Source organism: Anabrus simplex, chromosome 2, assembly GCF_040414725.1.
Source record: "Anabrus simplex isolate iqAnaSimp1 chromosome 2, ASM4041472v1, whole genome shotgun sequence".
Lineage (NCBI taxonomy): Eukaryota > Metazoa > Arthropoda > Insecta > Orthoptera > Tettigoniidae > Anabrus > Anabrus simplex.
The window spans coordinates 697,959,481-697,981,280 of NC_090266.1; the positions used below are offsets into that span (position 1 = coordinate 697,959,481).

At 38.0% G+C, this 21,800-nt stretch overlaps 1 protein-coding gene across 6 annotated transcripts in view; it reads right to left on the bottom strand.

Annotated features, from left to right (window-relative positions):
- The window catches only part of LOC136864377 (BLOC-2 complex member HPS3), a 360,759-nt gene that overhangs the window by 18,258 nt on the left and 320,701 nt on the right, over positions 1 to 21,800 (bottom strand). For all 6 annotated transcript variants that reach the window (XM_067141299.2, XM_068226258.1, XM_068226259.1 and 3 more), the window contains one exon: positions 2,811 to 2,925. In XM_067141299.2, coding sequence (XP_066997400.2) covers positions 2,811 to 2,925 — 115 coding nt within the window. The remainder of the gene's footprint in view (positions 1 to 2,810; positions 2,926 to 21,800) is intronic.

Consider the following 21,800-nt stretch of genomic DNA (forward strand, 5'->3'; position numbering starts at 1 on the left):
TGAATCCCACTGTCGGCAGCCCTGAAGATGGTTTTCCTTGGTTTCCCATTTTCACACCAGGCAAATGCTATAAGGTAATTAGGCCACAGCCATTTCCTTCCCACTTATAGCTATTTCCTATCCCATCATCTCCACAAGCCCTATCTGTGTTACTGTAAAAGAAAAAGTTTCGTGGAAAATACAGCTTTTCAAGAGTAACAGTCTTAGGTTCTCTCCTATGAATTTCAATTTGATTAAAAGAATACAAGCAGTCTATAATTGCACAAATTACTTTGTTATGTTAAAACTGGTTTTTGGAATTAAATTCCATCATCAGTACCATACATTTATGCTTAAAGTTCCTAAAATATCCAACAATCCTCTTAAAACAATAATCACCACCACCTAACAATCCTCATAAAAATTATCGTTGATTAAAATCTTAGGTGAACAGGTCGGATTTGTCTGTAAAGAAATAACATTCCCTGTTACAAATAATTCTAAATGTATCTTATTCCTTTCATGACGACTATGGAACATATAAATTTTAACAAAATTAGCATCATGACAGATGGGCAGAATTATAAAAACATACCGAATATTCCATCAGTTAGAAAACTTCCATGGGTGTTTAACCTTAAATGTGCTCTCATTAAGAAACTGCAAATATCCCTGGTGTTACAGAGTAACGGAAAAGTAGTTAACTTCCAGCTACTTATCTGTATCCAAATGGTCAATATATGTAATATTTCAGGGTGAAATTCATATGTTAAAAAACACATTTTTTTTACTAGCATTAATATTTCAATAAAGAAGAGAACTTCCAGTATAAACACAACTCAGTGTTTATCCAAAGGATGTGTCATGTTTTGAGTGTATTTTTTATGGTTCTTGTTTTGTTTTGATACATTTTATTTGAGAGTTTTGGTAGCTGTATTTAATTAATAATTGTAAATTAAACTCCACCTCCACAATCTATGGCTACACTTATTGAGAAACTGAAACAAGAACAACTACAACTACTACTACTACTACTACTACTACTACTACTACTACTACTAACATTTCATGCTTCATAGTGTGTTGTCAAGATGAATACAGTACTTTCACCTGTTAGTGATTTTGTTTTTACATTTTTGTAGACCGGGCGAGTTGGCCGTGCGCGTAGAGGCGCGCGGCTGTGATCTTGCATCCGGGAGATAGTAGGTTCGAATCCCACTATCGGCAGCCCTGAAAATGGTTTTCCGTGGTTTCCCATTTTCACACCAGGCAAATGCTGGGGCTGTACCTTAATTAAGGCCACGGCTGCTTCCTTCCAACTCCTAGGCCTTTCCTATCCCATCGTCGCCATAAGACCTATCTGTGTCGGTACGACGTAAAACCCCTAGCAAAAAAAAAAAAAAAAAAAAAAAAAAAAAAATTGTAGGAAGTTGTGAAAATGAATTCACATTACAAAATACCAGGAAATGTTTCAAAATATGCAGTATACAACCAACAAAAGGGGATTACAGTAATCTTTATTTATAGAATGGTATTTAGCAAGTAATTTTTTAATTTCGTGTGGCTATTTCTAGCCGAGTGCAGCCCTTGTAAGACCCTCCCCCATGGCACTACAGCCCTTGAAGGGCTACTCTATTCTTACTGAAAATATGAGTGTCAGGGGCATAAGTCATGGCAACTTGTAAGACAGACCCTCCAATGAGGGGTGGGCGGCATCTGCCATATGTAGGTAACTCTGTGTTGTTGTGGTTGAGCATAGTGTTATGTGTGGTGTGTGAGTTGCAGGGATGTTGAGGACATCACAAAAACCCAGCCCCCGAGCCACTGGAATTAACCAATGAAGGTAAAAATCCCCGACCCAGCCGGGAATCGAACCTGGGACCCTCTGAACCGAAGGCCAGTACGCTGGCCATTCAGCCAACGAGTCAGACATTTAGCAAGTGACTGAAGATTTCTTTTCAATTTTGACTTAAACTTAGTTAATCTCTAACTGTGAGGTATCAACATCTGTCAAAATTCAGGATAAATGAAATTATAAAAATACCTGAAAAAGATATAATTTAATCAAAACCACAATTGCATGTTTCATTCATGAGAGAACATCATCAGATTCTAGCAAATCACTTCTTCTTCTTCTTCTTCTTCTTCTTCTTCTTCTTCTTCTTCTTCTTCTTCTTCTTCTTCTTCTTCTTCTTCTTCTTCTTCTTCTTCTTCTTATTATTATTATTATTATTATTATTATTATTATTATTATTATTATTATTATTATTATTATTATATTTTGATGAAATTATATCTTTTCAGGTTTTCACAGATTGAAAATCCTCACAGTTATAGATGAATGTAGAAAGGTAGTTTTGTTTCCTGAATTAAAAGAATGAGCTTTCTGCAATCACATTCCTTCAGCACTAGTTTAGCTTTAACATATGATTGATACATTTTAGTGAACAAAATCAAACAGTCAATAAACACTACAAAAATTAATAAATTTCTTCCCTGCACTGTAACCTATTTACATTCATATACAGTATGTTTTCCTTAGATTGCAGTATTCACTCTGTGATCAACAGGGATAGCTGCTAAAAAGGAATTGAAAAATCAGAAAAACTGTGATGATAATAATATATGTCAGGAAACTGTGCATTAATAATAAGCACAGTTCAATAAGTATTAAAAGCCAACACTGGATATTTTAACACAAATTTATATTAAATAAATTTCAAATGTTGAGTGTCTGTTGGAATCCTGTAGCTTTTCCAGGCTTACTCCATAGTCACCCTTCAGATAGGGGACACCCTGATTAAAGAGAAACTCAAACCACTGAGGCTTACCTTTCATGACTTGCTGGTAAAAGGACTTCAGAACACTGTCCTCTGGCAAAGCATATATTTTTCTTTGCAGTAATAACAACAAATATTTCCACTCTGCTTCAGTCACAAACTTATCCTGTGGATAATCAAATATTACACTATTAGGTAATGCAAAATAACTAACCCAAGTTACATATAATGGCAAAGCTATAGTCTGTGTCAAATGGGAAACATTTCAGTTGCAGTCGTTTTTATGATGTAAAAATAATTTTGCCTAGAGCAAGTGATACTTAACATTGTAAAATTTTCTGCGGAGAGAAGCCCATCGAGTGGGTGGAATAACGTGACAATATAGCAAGCTCCTGGTTGGACAATTTCAGTAACCTTTTGAGGCCAATACGCTTCTCATCTGATAAAGACTACAGGTGATCAAGTTTAAACATTACTCATGTTACTGGAGCTAATTTTCTTAAGCTTTCATAAATTTGTTCATTGCAACTATATAACACAAGCAGTTCAATGGAGAAGTAACTGCTGTGGATATTGCTCCACTGTACAGTGATACAGATTGCAAATCTAGCAGGACAAAAATTTTACATGAATATAAAACTGTTAAACAATATGTATTTATAGGTTTTTGGGGTTGCTGATTATGAATTTGATGTCAAAAATGGAAAATTCAAAATGGTAGATCCAATATGGTGGAAAAAATTGCATAAGAATTCTATATTAAGGTAGAAAATGACTGTAAAAAGGATTTTGGGATTTCTTATTATACATTTTTAGTCAATCTAGCAGGAAAATAATCAAACTATGCAAATATACAATAATGTAACATCCATTTTATGTATTATGTAGGAGGGAAACAATCAAATTATGTAAACGTACAATAAAGTAACATCTATTTTATTTATTGTTGTGGAAGTATCTGTTATTGTTATGTCCTCTTTCTGTGTATAGCACTACGACTGCCTGCTTTATAGTTTGGTAAGAAGGTAAAACATTTGCATTTTTCTGTTTAAATTCCCTTCTCATTTGGATATATTGTTTTTTGTTAGGTCATTGTTTATTAAAAATGATAATGCCTCTTCATATTTAAATGGCTGCAGAAGGTGATCTAATGGCTTTCTTAATTTTTGCAGCTCTTGTTGGCGACTTTTGCATTTCTTTAAGAAATTCTGCTGCATCTCTCCTACCACATTTTCTTAAAGTAACCTGAGCAAAAATACAAATTTTTTATGTGTATAGTCACTGATAAAAGGTTAAATTTTCCTGCTTTTTTTTTTGGCCTTCCAATATCCAAAGTAGCAGTCCAGACTTATTTGTCCAAAATGTATCAAGTATATTTTTTGGAAACTTAATTTCTTTGTCTTACCAGTCAAAATACATTATAAGAAATTTCTGTTTCACTCACAAATTTTTTTTCCGTTTGTCAAAATCACACTTAAAATGGACAATATCTTTCCTTAAACACTTAAGCACTTCCTCCAGAACACCCTCTCAATCCTAATTCTGTTTCCACATAATTATACAGAGTTTCTTAGGTAATAACGTTAGAGTTCAACACATCAAATAACTGTCTACGTGTGAAGTGGTCGCGTGCCTTCATTTAAAAAACAAAACTGCCAAGCAATCAGCAGTTTTCAGCAAATAATTTCATTATTGCCATAAATTGTAAGCTTTACAATGGATTTTAACATAACTATGATGGTGCGGTCTCGTGCTGCTTTCAAAAAATCCTATCTCAATTACCAAAATGAAAAATAAAGTTCACTCATTACATCATTCCAATAACCGTAATCTGGAAAGATAACTACCTAAAATAATTATAATAACAAGCACTTAATTGATAAGGTGTACCTGTAGCAATATTTTCCATCTTGAAAGACTTTAATATACACTTTACTCACAAGAACACACGTTTTCAAACTGAACCCTCATTTAACACTGCCCGCAGGTCTGCTTATCTTATGTTATGTAAACAAACTTTGACTGCAAGTCTCACAGCTGACGCAGGCTATATTCGTATACGATGGTCAGAGGTGTGTGAAATAACTATCACTTTAAAATATAAAAGTAAAACTTTCCTACAATCTCGGGAATAGAACCAGCTTTTTGGGTGGTTAGACCGTGTGCGTTTGCAGAGTTTTGCCCAGATGTGCCATTTGGGCTCATCAGTTGGATTGGCATCTTTAAGACTCTGTTTAGCAGTGGCAGACCAACTATGTGGTCCTGCCGTGTTAGCAAGTAGGGATTGCTAATCTGCTAAAGGAGAAGTGAACTCTCCGTTTTCAAAAATATGTATTCCCCATGGAGATACAATTTCAAAAATGGCTTTCATGGCTGCAGATCTTCCAATCTCAGGAACAGAACCATGTGCCATGTGCATTTGCAGAGTTTCACCCAGATGTGCTATTAGTGCTCATCAGTTGGATTGGCAAGCCTCTACTTGCTAACACGGCGGGACTATGCAGTTGGTCTGCCACTGCTAAGCAGAGTCTAGGAGCCCAAATGGCATGTCTGGACGAAACTCTGCAAACGCACACGGCCTAACCACCCAAAACCTGGTTCGATTCCCGAGATTGTAAGATCTGCAGCCGTGAAGCCATTTTTGAAATTGTATTTCCAAGGGGAGTACATATACTTGAGAATGGAGAATTCACTTCTCCTTTAGCAGGTTGGCAATCCCTACTTCCTAACACGGCGGGACCATGCAGTTGGTCTGCCACTGCTAAGTAGAGACGTGGAGGGGTATGCCAATTCAACCAATTAGCCCAAATGGAACATCTGGGCAAAACTCTGCAAAAGCACACAGCCTAACCACCCAAAAGCTGGTTCAATTTCCAAGATTGTAAGATCTGCGGCTATGAAAGCCATTCTTGAAATAATACTTCCCATTTATTTTGTCCTGCTAGATTTGCAATCTCTCCCACTGTGCACTGGGGGAAAAGGATAAGAAAAAGTGCTAAAATGTTTCAATCTTACCTGATTAAAAACCAGAAATATGCAACAGAATAGAATGGTAACAAATTTTTAACTTCGTTATACTGAAAACATCTATCTTCACCAGCATTAATGATTACTGTACCAACAGTTCAATGAAACATCTAAATAATTTTCCATGATGTGACATGCACAGCCCCCCCCTCTCTCTCTCTCCAGAAATGTAGTATTTCACTGGCCAGTTCATGTGTCACGCTCTCACTCTCCCTCTCTTGCACACATGCATTACTTCCTCACCTCCACCTGCTTCCTGCCGCTCACCTCCTGTCTACACAGAGCTTAAATGAGCAAACTTTGACACCCCAGAACATGTGCTAAATCTAATTTTGATATGGCTGATAAAGCATTCCTCCTGAAGTCATCGTACCAAATCTCAATCAGATCAGAGACAAAGAGTTGGAAGGGTTTCCTTTGTTAGAGTCATGGCTTCCTTTACACTACGGCAGCGAGGACAATCCCATCCTCTTAGAGGGCTTCAAGGTTTAATTTCACCACCACTAAATATTTCTCAAATATATTCACTAGCAATTATGTTAGCAAAACTTCAAAACCATCCAATTGGCTGAGTTAGCAAATAACTGAATGAAAGAGGAGAATGGAGAAAGAAGTAGGAACTTATAAGCATTTTCTTAACAGAAATCAAAAGGGGAATGCCAGTGTGTGGAGTTAGATTACTTTAAAAAAATTACAGTATGCAAGATCACTTTTACAAATACATGTAAATAAACATGTGATATGATCACATTTGATGATTGCAACAATTTGAGACTCAGCTTCTCCCAGGGAAGTTACCAAGGGATGATGATGATGATGATGACGACAATGATAAGTAATCCACAACAGCCACGAAGGGCCTTGGCATGCCAAGCGACCGCTGTTCAGCCTGAAGGCCTGCAGATTACGAAGTGTCATGTAGTCAGTACGACAAATCCTCTTGGCCGTTATTCTTGGCATTCTAGACTGGGGCCGCTACTTCACCATCAGATACCTCCTTAATTGTAATAACGTAGGCTGAATGGATCTCAAACCAGCCCTCAGAACCAGGTAAAAATCCTTGACCTGGCTGGGAATCGAATCCAGGGCCTCTCCCCTACACTGGGAGGGAGGGGGGATGATAAATAAGTAATGTTGTTGGTTTTATAATTCCAAAAACTACATTTTTTGGAGATATCAAGGTGCTGGAATTTTGTATCGCATGAGAACTTTTACAAGGCAGTAGATCTACTGACACAAGGCTGATGTATTTCAGTACCTTCATAATATACCAGTACGAGCCAGGATCAAAACCCTGTAAAGTGGGCTCAGACGGTCAGTATCCACTGTCTGAGTCACTCAGCCCAACATGATGATGATGATGATGATGTAGAAGACCGAAGATTCATGGGACACTGAGTAATGTATGAATCTGTGTTTGGTCGACTGATGGATCAAAGACTGTGGATGGCACAGGAGGAGGGATCAACAGTGTAAGAACTGAGAAATCAATCCAAATGAGCCTGGGCAGACACACTACAGTCTTTCAAGCTGAAATGATAGCTATCACCACATGCCTTGAAAAAAATCTGAAAATGAACTATAGGAATAAGAACATTTTCATTTTTATGGACAGCCAAGCAGCCATTAAGGCACTAGAAGCAGTCCGGTATTGCCACTCACTTCTCCTGAAGCTGTCAAAGTACAACATTGTCAAAATAATATGGGTACCAGAGCATGATGCCTTTGCTGGCGGGACCTAGTGTTTACAGTGCACTATGTCTTCTGGTATGGGCTAGAGCAATCTTGTTACTTTCATTGATCTGTCTCAGCTTTATCCTTGGCTTTGACAAAATGAAAGTGACTGAGGTATGAGTGATGCTAGTAATGCCATTCCTTCTGCAGCCAGTCCCTGCTCTGAATGGTGTGAAAATATTGCTCATAGGGTCAGTTGGTGCATGCATTTCAGTGGGCTTGGCAGACTGATATGTAATAGCAACTTCTGGCCCGGTGAGGAAAGCAACGGGAAACTACCTCACTCCTCATTTCCCTAGTATGCCTCTTCAGTGATGCCTAGGCCATCTATGACAGCTGATGGCGGAGCTGTTGAGGATCCAACCAGCCTTCGGGCTGAGGACTAAACATACATACACCAGAGCATGCAGGTATAGAAGGAAATGAAAAGGCAGATAAACTGGCCAGGAAAGGGGCAGAAACACATTTTGTAGGCCCAGAACCTATATGCGGGATTTCCTATGGACAAGCCCGACACTACATAGGAAAATGGGTACAAAAGAAACAAAAGGAAAACTGGTAAAATACTCCAGGATGCAGGCTTGCAAAGGAACTGATTAAAAGGACCAAACAAGAAGCATACTAAAGAACTGTTGAAACTCAACAGAGAAAATATAAGATATGAAAACATATGAATGCCATCTGAAAAAACACCTACATAGAATTAGAGTAATAAGAGACAACACATGCAGGAAATGCAATGAAGCAGAGGAATCAGCTGAACACATATTTTTCAAATGTGAGGCGCTGGGCAGAATCAGACTCTCCACTCTAGTACTACCAGGTGAAGAGCGAGGAAAAATCCAAGAAGACCCAATAAGAACAACCTGCAACTTTATGAAGGGAGCAGGTATATCTAGGTGGGAATGAAGAAAAAAACATGGTGGCAAAATATCTTAGAGGTTGACGCTAATTAGGAACTAATATTTAGAGGCCCCATGAAGAAAAGCAGAGGAAGAATAATAATGTAAGGATCAACTTCAAAGAAAGTGTAGAGCTATTGAATGATTTTGAGTACAATAAGTGAAACAGAATGGCAGGTGAAGGCAATCAGCAAGTGAAAGGAAGATATTGAAATTAACAGGGATGGGAAACACTAAGTACATTTCTATCCTAATTTGAGATTAGCCATTGTGAATTCAGTTTTCAAGAAAGGCCAATCATCATCACACCTAAGAGGGTAGAGAACCAGATTCAACATATTTTCTTAAAAAGGCAGGCATACTTTTCAGTGTTGAATTAGTTAATACCGCTTTAAATCTTTTCAGTCTGTCGAAAACATCAATTATAATACAAATAACACTATAACATACTTGTAGAAAAATACACATTATTAAACAAAGAATGACATCCTCAGATTCTACCAAATAATCTTAAATCATGCACACATATCCAGAAAAATGTTTACATTGCATAAACTTGTAAAAGATTGTGAACTGGTGATGTGATGAACATGTAATAGCAAATAATGATTGTAGTAGACCACCGGTGTAACTTTTAGAAATTTCTCCAAACAGTGTTTGGACTGAAGCCATTCTCCCTGTTCCTGTCCTGGCAGTTAAGAGTAGGGGGTGAGGGGGAATTCTGCAGGTAACAACTCTGTTTTTCAGAGAGGAGAGGGGAATGCTGCAGGCACTTAATCTATAAGAAATAAATTAAATTATATTTTCAATACAATATATCAAGTAAATAATATTACATCAGTCTTGGGACTAGTTTCAGCCACTTAGTGGCCATCTTCAGCCGAAATAAAATTAAACAGATCATCATCATCATCATCATCATCATCATCATCATCATCATCATCATCATCAATGTCCCATTCAAGTTGCCCGGAATTGGTTTTATAAGCCTCCTCACTTCTTTCTGTTCTTCCACTTTTCCTGCTCCATTACTTCCGCTACATCCAATCCAGCTTCTCTATGTCCTTCCAAACCTGATCCATTCATCATCTTCTCGGCCTTCCAACTGGTCTCTTTCCCTTAACTTCTCTTTCCAATTCCCTTTTTGCTACCTGTTCCTTTCTCATTCTTTTTACATGTCTGAACTTTCTTGCTTTCTGTATCTTCTGTACTAATGGTTCTATATTTAGCTCTTTTCTGATTTTAATATTTTGAATTCTATCTCTGCTTGTCTTCTTAACCAATGTTCTTAAAAATTTCATTTTTTGCCGCTTGGATCTTACTATCTTGTCTCCTATTAGTTACCAGCATTTCTAGTCTGTATGTTACAACTGGTATGAAATACTGTTTCCAAGAAGGACATTCCAGGAATAATTAATGAACGAGGAGAGTGTGTATGTGAGGATCTACAAAAGGCAGAAGTATTCAGTCAGCAGTATGTAAAGATTGTTGGTTACAAGGATAATGTCCAGATAGAAGAGGTGACTAATGCTAAAGAAGTATTAAAATTTACATATGATAACAATGATATTTATAATAAGATACAAAAGTTGAAAACTAGAAAAGAAGCTGGAATTGATAAAATTTCTGGGGATATACTAAAGATAATGGGTTGGGATATATTACCATATCTGAAGTAATTATTTGATTATTGTTTGGTTTGAATTTTGTTTTTTCTTTTTTTTTCTTTTTGCTATTGACTTTACATCACACCGACACAGATAGGTCTGATGGCGATGATGGGACAGGAAAGGGCTGGAACTGGGAAGGAAGCGACCGTGGCCTTAATTAAGGTACAAGCTCGCATCTGGGAGATAGTGGGTTCGAACCCACTATCCCCAAATATTGGATAGTGGCTGCACTTAAGCGACTGCGGCTATCGAGCTCGGTTTTTTTGTTTGGTTGAAGGAGCTATAACAAATAAACGGAGAGTTGCTGTAATAGCCCCTGGTATAAAGGAAAGGGTGATAGACATAAAGCTGAAAATTACAGGCCAATAAGTTTGACATGCGTTGCATGTAAGCTTTGGGAAGGCATTCCTTCTGATTATATTAGACATCTTTGCGAAATTAATAAACTGGTTCGATGGAAGGTTTTAGGAAAGGTTATTCCACTGAAGCTCAACTTGTAGGATTCCAGCAAGATATAGCAGATATCTTGGATTCAGGGGGTCAAATGGACTGTATCGCAATTGACCTGTCTAAAGCTAGTTGTTTTATGTCGCACCGACACAGATAGGTCTTATGGCAACGATGGTACAGGGAAAGGCTAGGAGTGGGAAGGAAGCGGCCGTGGCCTTAACTAAGGTACAGCCCCAGCATTTGCCTGGTGTGAAAATGGGAAACCATGGAAAACCATATTCAGGGCTGCCGACAGTGGGGTTCGAACCTACTATCTCCCAAATACTAGATACTGGCCACACTTAAGCGACTGCAGCTATCGAGCTTGGTACCTGTCTAAAGCATTTGATACGGTGGATCATGGGAGACTACTGGCTAAAATGAATGCAATTGGACTAGACAAAAGAGTGACTGAATGGGTTGCTATATTTCTAGAAAATAGATCTCAGAGAATTAGAGTAGGCAAAGCTTTATCTGACCCTGTAATAATTAAGAGGGGAATTCCTCAAGGCAGCATTATGGACCTTTATGTTTTCTTATATATATAAATGATATGAGTAAAGAAAATCAGAGGTAAGGCTTTTTGCAGATGATATTATGCTGTATAGAGCAATAAATAAGTTACAAGATTGTGAGCAACTGCAATATGACCTCGATAATGTTGTGAGATGGACAGCAGGCAATGGTATGATGATAAATGGGGTTAAAAGTCAGGTTGTGAGTTTCACAAATAGGAAAAGGTCTCTCAGTTTTAATTACTGCGTTGATGGGGTGAAAGTTCCTTTTGGGGATCATTGTAAGTATATGGGTGTTAATATAAGGAAAGATCTTCATTGGGGTAATCACATAAATGGGATTGTAAATAAAGGATACAGATCTCTGCACATGGTTATAAGGGTGTTTAGGGGTTGTAGTAAGGATGTAAAGGAGAGGGCATATAAGTCTCTGGTAAGACCCCAACTAGAGTATGGTTCCAGTGTATGGGACCCTCACCAGGATTACTTGATTCAAGAACTGGAAAAAAATGCAAAGGAAAAGGTCTCTCAGTTTTAATTACTGCGTTGATGGGTGAAAGTTCCTTTTGGGGATCATTGTAAGTATATGGGTGTTAATATAAGGAAAGATCTTCATTGGGGTAATCACATAAATGGGATTGTAAATAAAGGATACAGATCTCTGCACATGGTTATAAGGGTGTTTAGGGGTTGTAGTAAGGATGTAAAGGAGAGGGCATACAAGTCTCTGGTATGACCCCAACTAGAGTATGGTTCCAGTGTATGGGACCCTCACCAGGATTACTTGATTCAATAACTGGAAAAAAATCCAAAGGAAAGCAGCTCGACTTGTTCTGGGTGATTTCCGACAAAAGAGTAGCGTTACAAAAATGTTGCAAAAATTTGGGCTGGGAAGAACTGGGAGAAAGAAGACAAGCTGCTCAACTAAGTGGTATGTTCCGAGCTGTCAGCGGAGAGATGGTGTGGAATGACATTAGTAGACAAATAAGTTTGAGTGGCGCCTTTAAAAGTAGGAAAGATCACAATATGAAGGTAAAGTTGGAATTCAAGAGGATAAATTGGTTCAAATATTCATTTATAGGAAGGGGAGTTATGGATTGGAATAACTTACCAAGGGATATGTTCAATAAATTTCCAATATCATTGAAATCATTTAAGAAAAGGCTAGGAAAACAACAGATAGGGAATATGCCACCTGCGTGACTGTCCTAAATGCAGATCAGTATTGATTGCTTGATTGATTGATTGATTGATTGATTGATTAATTGATTGATTGATTGAATATTGTTCTCTTGGGTACTTTGTCATCCCAATAAAGTTCTCTGACTTGATGATAAAATGTTATACCTTTACTCAGTCTGTTATTAATTTCAGGGTTGATTTCATGACTTCCATTAATAATGCTACCCAGATATGTAAACTGTTCCACATTCTCTAACTGTTCTCCGTCTATATTCACTGGGCTTCTCTTTTTCTCTTTTCCACAGTGCATGACTACAGTTTTCTTTTTACTAATTACCATTCCAAACTCCTTCAGATTTTCATTCCAAATGTCCAGTCTCCTTTGTACTTCCTTTTCTCTCCTTCCCCAAATCACCACATCATCTGCAAATACCAAAGCATTCACTCCATCACTACAGATACTTTGTTTTACACGTTTCATGATTTCATCCATCAATATAATCAACAATAATGGCGAGAGTGCACTTCCTTACTTGAGACGTTTTTTGTATAAAATGTTTCAGAGTCACCACTCCCCACTTGTACACTACTTTTACTCTCATAATACATTTTTATCTTGTTAATTAATGATTTTGGTACATTCCTAGTCAGTAGGCATTCCCATACATGTTTTCTTATAACTGTATCATAAGCTTTACCTAAATCCAAAACTATGAAGATGATTTCATTGTTCTTTTCTAGATGTTTTTCCATTATCGTTCGCACTGTAAATATCAAGTATATTGTTGATCTATTCGGTCTAAAGCCATATTGTTCTTCCACTAACTGTGCTTCTGTTATATTCCTCAGTCTTTTGTCTGTGACTTTTTCCATTATTTTTAACCCATGTGATAATAGTGTTATATCTCTATAATTTTCACATTTCTTCCTATTTCCTTTTTTGAACAATCGTACAAATGCTTCCTTGTTGCCAATCTTCAGGTATCCTTTCATCGTTCCATAGGGCATTGAGGGCTCGGTATAGCCACTGTAGTTCAATGCTTCCTGCTGCCTTAATCATATCAGCATTGAATTAGTCTTTTCCACTTCCTTTACCTTTGGTCACTGCTTTCACTGCCCTTTCAAGTAACATTTCTATCTTATTATCATCCCTCTGATACGTTTTTTTGCTTTTCCTTATCCATTTCTTTGTTCACCTTGTTCCATTCTTTTCAATTTTTTTTAATTTGTCTGTCCACTACCATGTCTCCTTTCCCTTAACCTTTGCTTCTGTTTTCCCGAATACCTCAGTTGCTGCTTCCACAAATGCCCGGTCTTAAATTGTACCACTCTTCTTCTTCACTTCGTATTCCCGTGTTAGGTGACTTCCTTTTTATCCAATCTTGGAATGCCATTCTTTTATCCTCCTCCTGCAATTCCCAAATCCCAATCTTTGGTTTCTTCTTCAGTACAATTTTAGGGATTTTTACTTGTTTTAATTCCACAATTAATAATCTATGATCACCTCCCATACTTTCACTGGGGATTATCTTCATATTCATGACGTATCTTCCCCATTCAGGGTCTGTTATTACAAAATCGATGAATGTTCCATACTGTCTATCCCAACTATATCGGCTGATCTTATGGCTATTCCTCTTCAAAAACCATGTATTTTTTATTATCAGGTTATTTCTGATACAAAAGTCCAACAGTTTCTCTCCATTTTCATTTCTATCGCCATACCCATGTGGTTACAGTAAATTGAAAATGTTAAGGATCCACCTTTTCAATACAATGACAATTTATCGATGGGAGTTAGATCATATGTCGTTTAAACAAGATTGGTACTAGTTTCGACGCTCATTGCGTGTCATCATCAGCCAATGAATCAATCGAGCAAATCACAACTAATCAGAAAACAATATAAAACACATGACAAGCACCTACAAAGACAAATGTTAAATAGTAACAAGTTAAAATTGTGGTACAAGATGATGAGAGTACGGTGCGTCTGACCATAAAGTAAAATTCTATAAAATCTAAGAAAGCAACTCAGTTGTTAAGTCTTGATACACAAGAAAATAGTCCAGCTTAAGGCTAAACTAAAGATAGACCTTATGAGCTATAAGCTTAACTAAAGATACACCACATGACTTATGCGCTATAAGTCTTCTTGTTATAATTAGATGTCTTTAAGTAGAGTTGGAACCTCAGGCGATGAAATAAATCTGGAAATGATAGCCAGAATTAGGAATGAATAAACAAACAGGAAATAAATTTAAAAGGACATAAATATTATTTATAAGACTCACCTCTATAGTGAAATGTACAGTATATCTAATGTCTGATGTGGAACACACACTGACATGCACTAAATCCATTCAATAGAGAGGGGAGGGAAAGTGCTTCTTTATCTTATAATGTATTTTTGTTTATTAGGGAGTAAATTTAAGTTAATAATTTTCATGAAATAAAAGAAAGGTATTGAGTTAGAGTATATTCTAAGACATTATTTGATAAATAATAACCTACTAAAATGTTTTTGATAGGTGAAGATACAGAGTAAATTCCCTAATTTACTCTAGAATTTGCTTTACGTAGCACCGACACAGACAGGTCTTATGGCGACGACAGGAGAGGAAAGGCCTAGGAGTAGGACGGAAGTGACCGTGGCCTTAATTAAGGTACAACCCCAGCATTTGCCTGATGTGAAAATGGGAAACCACAGAAAACCATCTTCAGGGCTGCCGACAGTGGGGTTTAAACCCTAGTGGGCTGAAAGCTACACGACCCAAACCGCGCTGTAACAGTAAATATGGTACTTTGATGAGCATGAGTCAGACGCAGGGCGTGTACCGTTCTGATTGAAGTGCATAGAGAGGGAGAGGGTTTTTCTTTTGAAAAAAATTCTTCAAGTTTTTTTTCTGAGTTTATTAATAAGTTCAAAATCATATCACCTCTGTACAGAAGAAACAGTGGGAAGTGTTCTTTCCTCATCCTAGGGTTGGCGATGTCCCAGAATTCCGGCTGCTCCGCTCCTCTCTGCACCATTGAACCGAAGATCTCGAATTTCTAGAAGATCCATGCGATGTCTAGAAGATCCATGTGGTGTAGAAGTAAGGGCATTGAGATAGACCACGTAAATGATAAACGTGAACGGACACCGTTAAGCCTTGGACGTGTTAATGCGAAAAGCAGCTTCTGCGCAGATGAAAAAAAAATATAGCAATGGTTTTTTTTTTTTTTTTTTTTTTTGCTATGGGCTTTACGTCGCACCGACACAGATAGGTCTTATGGCGACGATGGGATAGGAAAGGCCTAGGAGTTGGAAGGAAGCGGCCGTGGCCTTAATTAAGGTACAGCCCCAGCATTTGCCTGGTGTGAAAATGGGAAACCACGGAAAACCATTTTCAGGGCTGCCGATAGTGGGATTCGAACCTACTATCTCCCGGATGCAAGCTCACAGCCGCGCGCCTCTACGCGCACGGCCAACTCGCCCGGTTAGCAATGGTTTTGACAAGGTTCGTAACACATAGGAACTGTATAATTGAAGAATTATCACACGGTAGAATGTCACTGAAATCTATCCCGTGTTATGCCATTAATCATTTGAAATGAATTCGATGCGGCAAAATGTCACTAAGCTTGAATAAGCACATAAGTTTAACACTGGGAAATTAAACTCATAAAATGAATAGCCACCTGAAACTTGTTGTCGAATGTCAATAAAGTCAACCTAATAAATAGCTACCTACAGTTTGTGATACTTGGCATAATCTGAAGTTATTCCGCACAACATATTTCTGAGTCTGAACACTGTTCAATGAAATCAACTGGATTGAAATGAAATAAGAATCTTTCACTCGTGTTCACGCATGTTAATGAAAAAATAAAGTGAGATTGATCATTTATCACCAGTACTTAGTTCAAATGTTCGTAGAGTTGAAAAATGCACAGTTCAAATACACAGTCTACAGTCCATCATCTACAAGATATTTACACAGTTTAGAGAATTATCTACACACAAAATTGTAAGTTAGTGACGTAGTCACTAAGTTCAAGTTAAATCTGTACTCAATCACTCGTTAATGTTTGCCACTTGAGGAATTCTAAGTTAAAACACAGTCACGTCAATGAGATTTCTCGAAATATTCAATCACTTCGTAAGGAGCAAAGAGTGTTCCAAATCCTATCACTGTCCACAACATTAACTTTGAATTATAAGCACTTGGAAAAATAATTGCAAGTCTTAGACATTCATTCAGAATAAACAATCATTTGAAAATATTAAGAGTTTGATGAAGCACAATTTATATCACTCTCCATTGTAGCAGAATTCTATCACTCAGAAGGTAAAGAAAATTGTACAAGTCCACACTCAACGCTATGGAGTTAAAGTCCAGGACTCGACGACAATCACTTCACAATATATCGCAGTCCCCACGAGCCGACCGCTCGCTGCTAGCCGCACGAACTCCACTGCGATACACACTGGTCTGCTAAGGTAAGCAGCTCCCCATTTATACCCAATCCACGCCAAAACATGCCTTCACATCTCGCTCCACAACTTCGTTTTCTCTCGTCGGACTTTTATCAAACCTTGTAGGAATGGGGATAAGATATGGGGCTACATGATGATGTGGTTGATTTTGTCTAGTTATTATCGTGGGGAAAGTTATTAACCGAAGAAACTCAAGGAACATTCCATACTGATCTAGGCTCTCTCGGTGTTACGGGGAGGCAGGCTGTGACGTCACTCTGCTCTACGTCACACACAGCTGTTGCTTGCTGTTCCAGTCTGTCTTCTGTTGCTGGGCCGGCGCATAACGCGAAGTTTTAAATTTAATTACGGGGACTTAGTTTCGTACCGCTGTTCCCGGTACAGTGCGGCCATTTGCCTGGTAGATAATTTACTACAGATAAGAATATCCTAACCCACATTTCAGACATTTAAGTTAGAGTAGCATCCTGTGGAATTCATTAACTGCTAATGCAATACGTGTGAAATGTTGTACAGAAAATTAATGAAGTTGGGAGAAGATCAGGGAATTTTTAAATGTTTAGTAATCATTGAGGTTGGTATGGTTAGATTGTTCTGCAAAGTAAATTTCAATAGCTGCTTTAATATTAAAGATTTGCTTTTATTTTCGATGTGTGAAATTTTTAGTTCTGTACTGATGTCTGTCATATGATGTCAGTTGTCATACATGTGCTCTCTGAAGTCTGAATGTTGATTGTATCTAATTGCATTTCTGTGTTCCTTGTATCTGGTGTGGAAATTACATTTTGTTTGGCCTATATATGTGGCATTGCAGTTTGGTTCTTGACATTTAAGTTCATAAACCCCTGACTTGGAGAAGATGTCTTTTTTGTTTAGGATGCATTTGCTGATGTGTCTTTGCAGTATGTTGTTTATTCTAAATCATCATCATCATCATCACTGGCGCGACAGCCCCTTTGTGGGCCTTAGCCTTCTGAAGAAGTTTTCCCCATTCTTTCCTGTTAAGCGCAGAGCTCCTCCAATTCTTGATTAAAATTATCTTTACATCCTCTCTCACCCGTTCTTCCCACCTTAACTTCCGTCTGCCAACTTTCCTGATTCCTTCTGGCACTGCATTAAATATCTTCTTTATCATTCTGTCATTAGCACGCAGCACATGTCCTGCCCACTCCAACCTTCTGATCTTTATACAGTTAACAATGTTTGATTCGTTATATAAATTATACAATTCATTATTATATCTTCTTCTCCAGACACCATTTTCTTCCACTAGCCCAAAAATTTGCCTCAAAATCCTTCTTTCAAATATACCGAGTTGTCTCTCATCAGATTTTGAGAGTGTCCAGGTCTCAATGCACCATATGTTAATGCAGGCTTTACTAAAACTTTATACATCAGGACTTTAGTTTTCCTGAACAGCAGCTTAGACTTCAGATGTTTTCTGAGGCCATGATAGCACTTGTTAGCAGACAGTATACATTTTTGGATTTCAGAACTAAAGTTGTTCTTGGAATTAACTTCTGATCCAAGGTAGGTAAAGCTACGCGCAACATCAAACTTATACGCCCCCATTTCTATGAATGTAGACCCACTAGGGCATGTATTTAATTTTTCCTTCATTAATCTGTACATTCATCTTTCTTGCTGCTTTTTCGAGGCTTGTGAAAGCTTCTTTCAATGCTCTTGGTGTTCTTGTGATTAAATCAATATCGTCTGCATATGCCAAAATTTGAACTGATTTATGTAAGATGGTTCCCCTTGTGTCGATACTCGCATCTCTAACAACTTTCTCCAAAGCTATATTGAACAAAAGGCATTATAATGAATCTCCTTGTCTAACTCCATTCTTGGTCATTACAGCACTTGATAACATATTCTGGATCTTAATTTGATTCCAAGTATTTTCCATGGTAGCTTTCACAAGGGTGATCAATTTCTTACGAATCTCAAACTCTTCCATTGCTACATAGAGATTACTTCTATCAATGCTGTCATAGGCTGATCTGAAGTCAATGAAGAGATGGTGTGTATCAATTCCAAATTCTTTACATTTTTCAAGTATCTGGCAAATTGTGAAGATCTGATCAATAGTAGATCTTCCTTGGCGAAATCCGCATTGATAGTTACCAACCGCATTTTCCACGTAAGGCACGAATCTGTTAAAGAGAATACTGGAAAATATTTTATAAGCAATGGATAATAAGCAGATACCTGTATAGTTAAAACACATCATGATATCACCTTTCTTCTGTATCGGGCAGATGATGCCTACGTTCCATTCATCAGGGATTGTTTCAGCTACTCATATCTTGGCCACTAGTTTGTGAAAGTGTTTAACAAATTCTTTTCCAGCATTTTTCATAAGCTCTGATTGTATTAAATCCATTCCCGGGGCTTTGTTATTCTTTAACTTCTTAATGCCAAGCTCAACTTCCTCAACAGTAGGTATTGGTACTTCTATGTCTGATTTTCTTGTATTTACAGGAGGTAAGGTTACTTGGTTATCACCTGGACTTTCATTCAACAGTTCATCAAAATACTGGCCCCATCTTTCTAGTATTGCTTCCTCACTGCCCAGTATTATACCATCATTATCTCTACACAAACTTATTCTAAACTGGAAATCCTTACGACTTTTATTTAACTTCTGATAGAAAGCTCTCACATCATTCATCCCTTTCAACCGTTCCATTTCTTCTAATTCTTTCCTCTCATACTCTCTTTTTCTTCTTGTGCAATCTCTTTTCTTCTCTTCTGGAAGTTCTATACTCTTCCACTGCTTTTCAGGTGTGGTTACTCTGTTGCATTCTCTTGTATGCTTCATTTTTTAAGGTTGTTGCTCGTGCACACTCTGCATCAAACCAACTGTTGTCATTTTTCGCCATTGTAAAGACTTTCTCTTCCCTTCCTAAAACTTCATTTGCAGATTTTAATAGTGTGTCTTTAAGATTCTTCCAGATTTCATCAATACTCTCACTATTAGGCAAATCTGTCAGGGCCTCATTAAGCAAGCTAGCATATCTGAGAGCAGTTTCGGGCTCCTTCAGCCGAGCACTGTTGAATTTTCTTGCATTGGATCCATGTATCTTTCTTGCATTAGATATTCGGCTTCTAATAGTTGCTACCACAAGGTAGTGGTCAGAGTCAATATTGGCCCCCCTATAACTTCTAACATCAATCAAGTTAGATGATGATGCTTGTTGTTTAAAGGGGCCTAACATCGAGGTCATCGGCCACTAATGGTACGAAATGAAACGAAATGGAATGACAAATTAAAAGTAAAAAATCCTCCACTGACCAGAATTCAAAATGTGAGGACAAAGAATGAATGGATGGATGGATATAAATTTAAAACAATCAGTGGAACCAACCCACAGTGGCTCACAAGCACAGAAGCTGGCGTAAAGCAATAGTATCACTGACCAAGGGACTGCTTCTATAGCACAATATTGAACCGATGATGCTTGTAGTCGCAAGGAGTCCAAAATCCAAGTCAGCGGCCCCTCATAATGGTACTTATCGCTAGAAACGTAGAACCATGGTATTTGTCATGTTGTGGTACTAATCAAAAGTAGCGTAGACTCGCGGTATTACACACATTATGGTACTACTTACAGGTAATGAAATTCGCACATCTATTACAGACCTACGGTGTTTTGCACATTGCGGTGCCATTTACAGGCAACGCAAACCTATGGTTTTCATCACATAAGTGTAATAACCACAGGGACTCATACTATCCTGTGGTGTTCCTCATATAGTGGGTACTAATCATAGGCAAGCCAGAACCATGTGTTCTGTCATCTCATAGTGTTGCTCATATAGTGCCACTAATCACAGGTACTGTAAAAGCCGTCGCGCTCTTGTTTGCTACTAATCACAAACCTATTTGGTACCTAACATAGTGGTACTACGTGCAAGTAGAAGCGACCCATGGTGTTCCCCGCATGGTGGTACTAATCATAAGTAGTTTCATGGTTCTAATACAATCATCCCTTGGTCGCCCCTTTTAGTTGCCTCTTAAGACAAGCAGGGGATACCATGGGTGTATTCTTCGTCTGCATCCCCCACTCACAGGGGGTTGTGTGTTTGGTCCGCGAGAGGTATTTTATTTCCCTCAAGTTCGCCAACAAGCCAGGACGCGCCACGTGGGAGTATCACCTCTCCCCCTGCTACACCAGCGTAGCAGATTCGTGGATCAAGTTAGAGAAGTGTCTTGGATCTATTAGAAGGTGGTCAATTTGGTTAAAAGTACTTCCAACTGGAGACTTCCATGTCATTTTATCTATGTCCTTGTGATTAAAAGTTATACTTCCCACTGCCATATTTCTCAAGGATGAAAAATGTATAAGCCTGATTCCATTATCATTAGAAATATCATGCAAGCTATATTTTCCAATACAAGGTCTGTATTCGTATTCCTTTCCTATCTTCACATTCAAATCCCCGAAGATTATTTTACAGTCTGCTCTTGGGCACTCATTATAAATTTCATCCAATTAATCGTAAAATGAATCTTTATCTTCGTCGCTCTTCTTTTCAGTTGGAGCATGTGCACAGATAAGACTGTAATTGAAAAACTTCCCTCTAATTCTAAGTCTGCACAATCTATGCGATTTTGCTGGAAAATCCATGATAAGGTGTTTTATCTGCTTATTGACAATAAAACCAGTACCAAACATGTGATCCTTCATGTGGCAGCTATAGAATACCATGTGATTTTTTCTCTGTATCACTCCTTCACCAATCCATCTCACTTCTTGAATAGCAGTAATATCTAGTCGATACTCATCCAGCTGATCGAGCAACTTTCTTAGGTTTCCACGAACTAATTCTCAAGTCCTTTACATGTTTGCGAGGTCGTCGTAAAAAGGTCAGGCCAGCTATTTATTCTTCAGATTTTGCAATGAGAGTTTTTTACAGATTGGATTGTCAGCCCAACGCCAACCCCCAGCAATCCTGGAGGGCCAATGTTTTCTTTCGGGGTTGTCTCCCTTAGCTGGTGGGTCCCCATTTTGAAGCGTCGGAAACTCACTTTT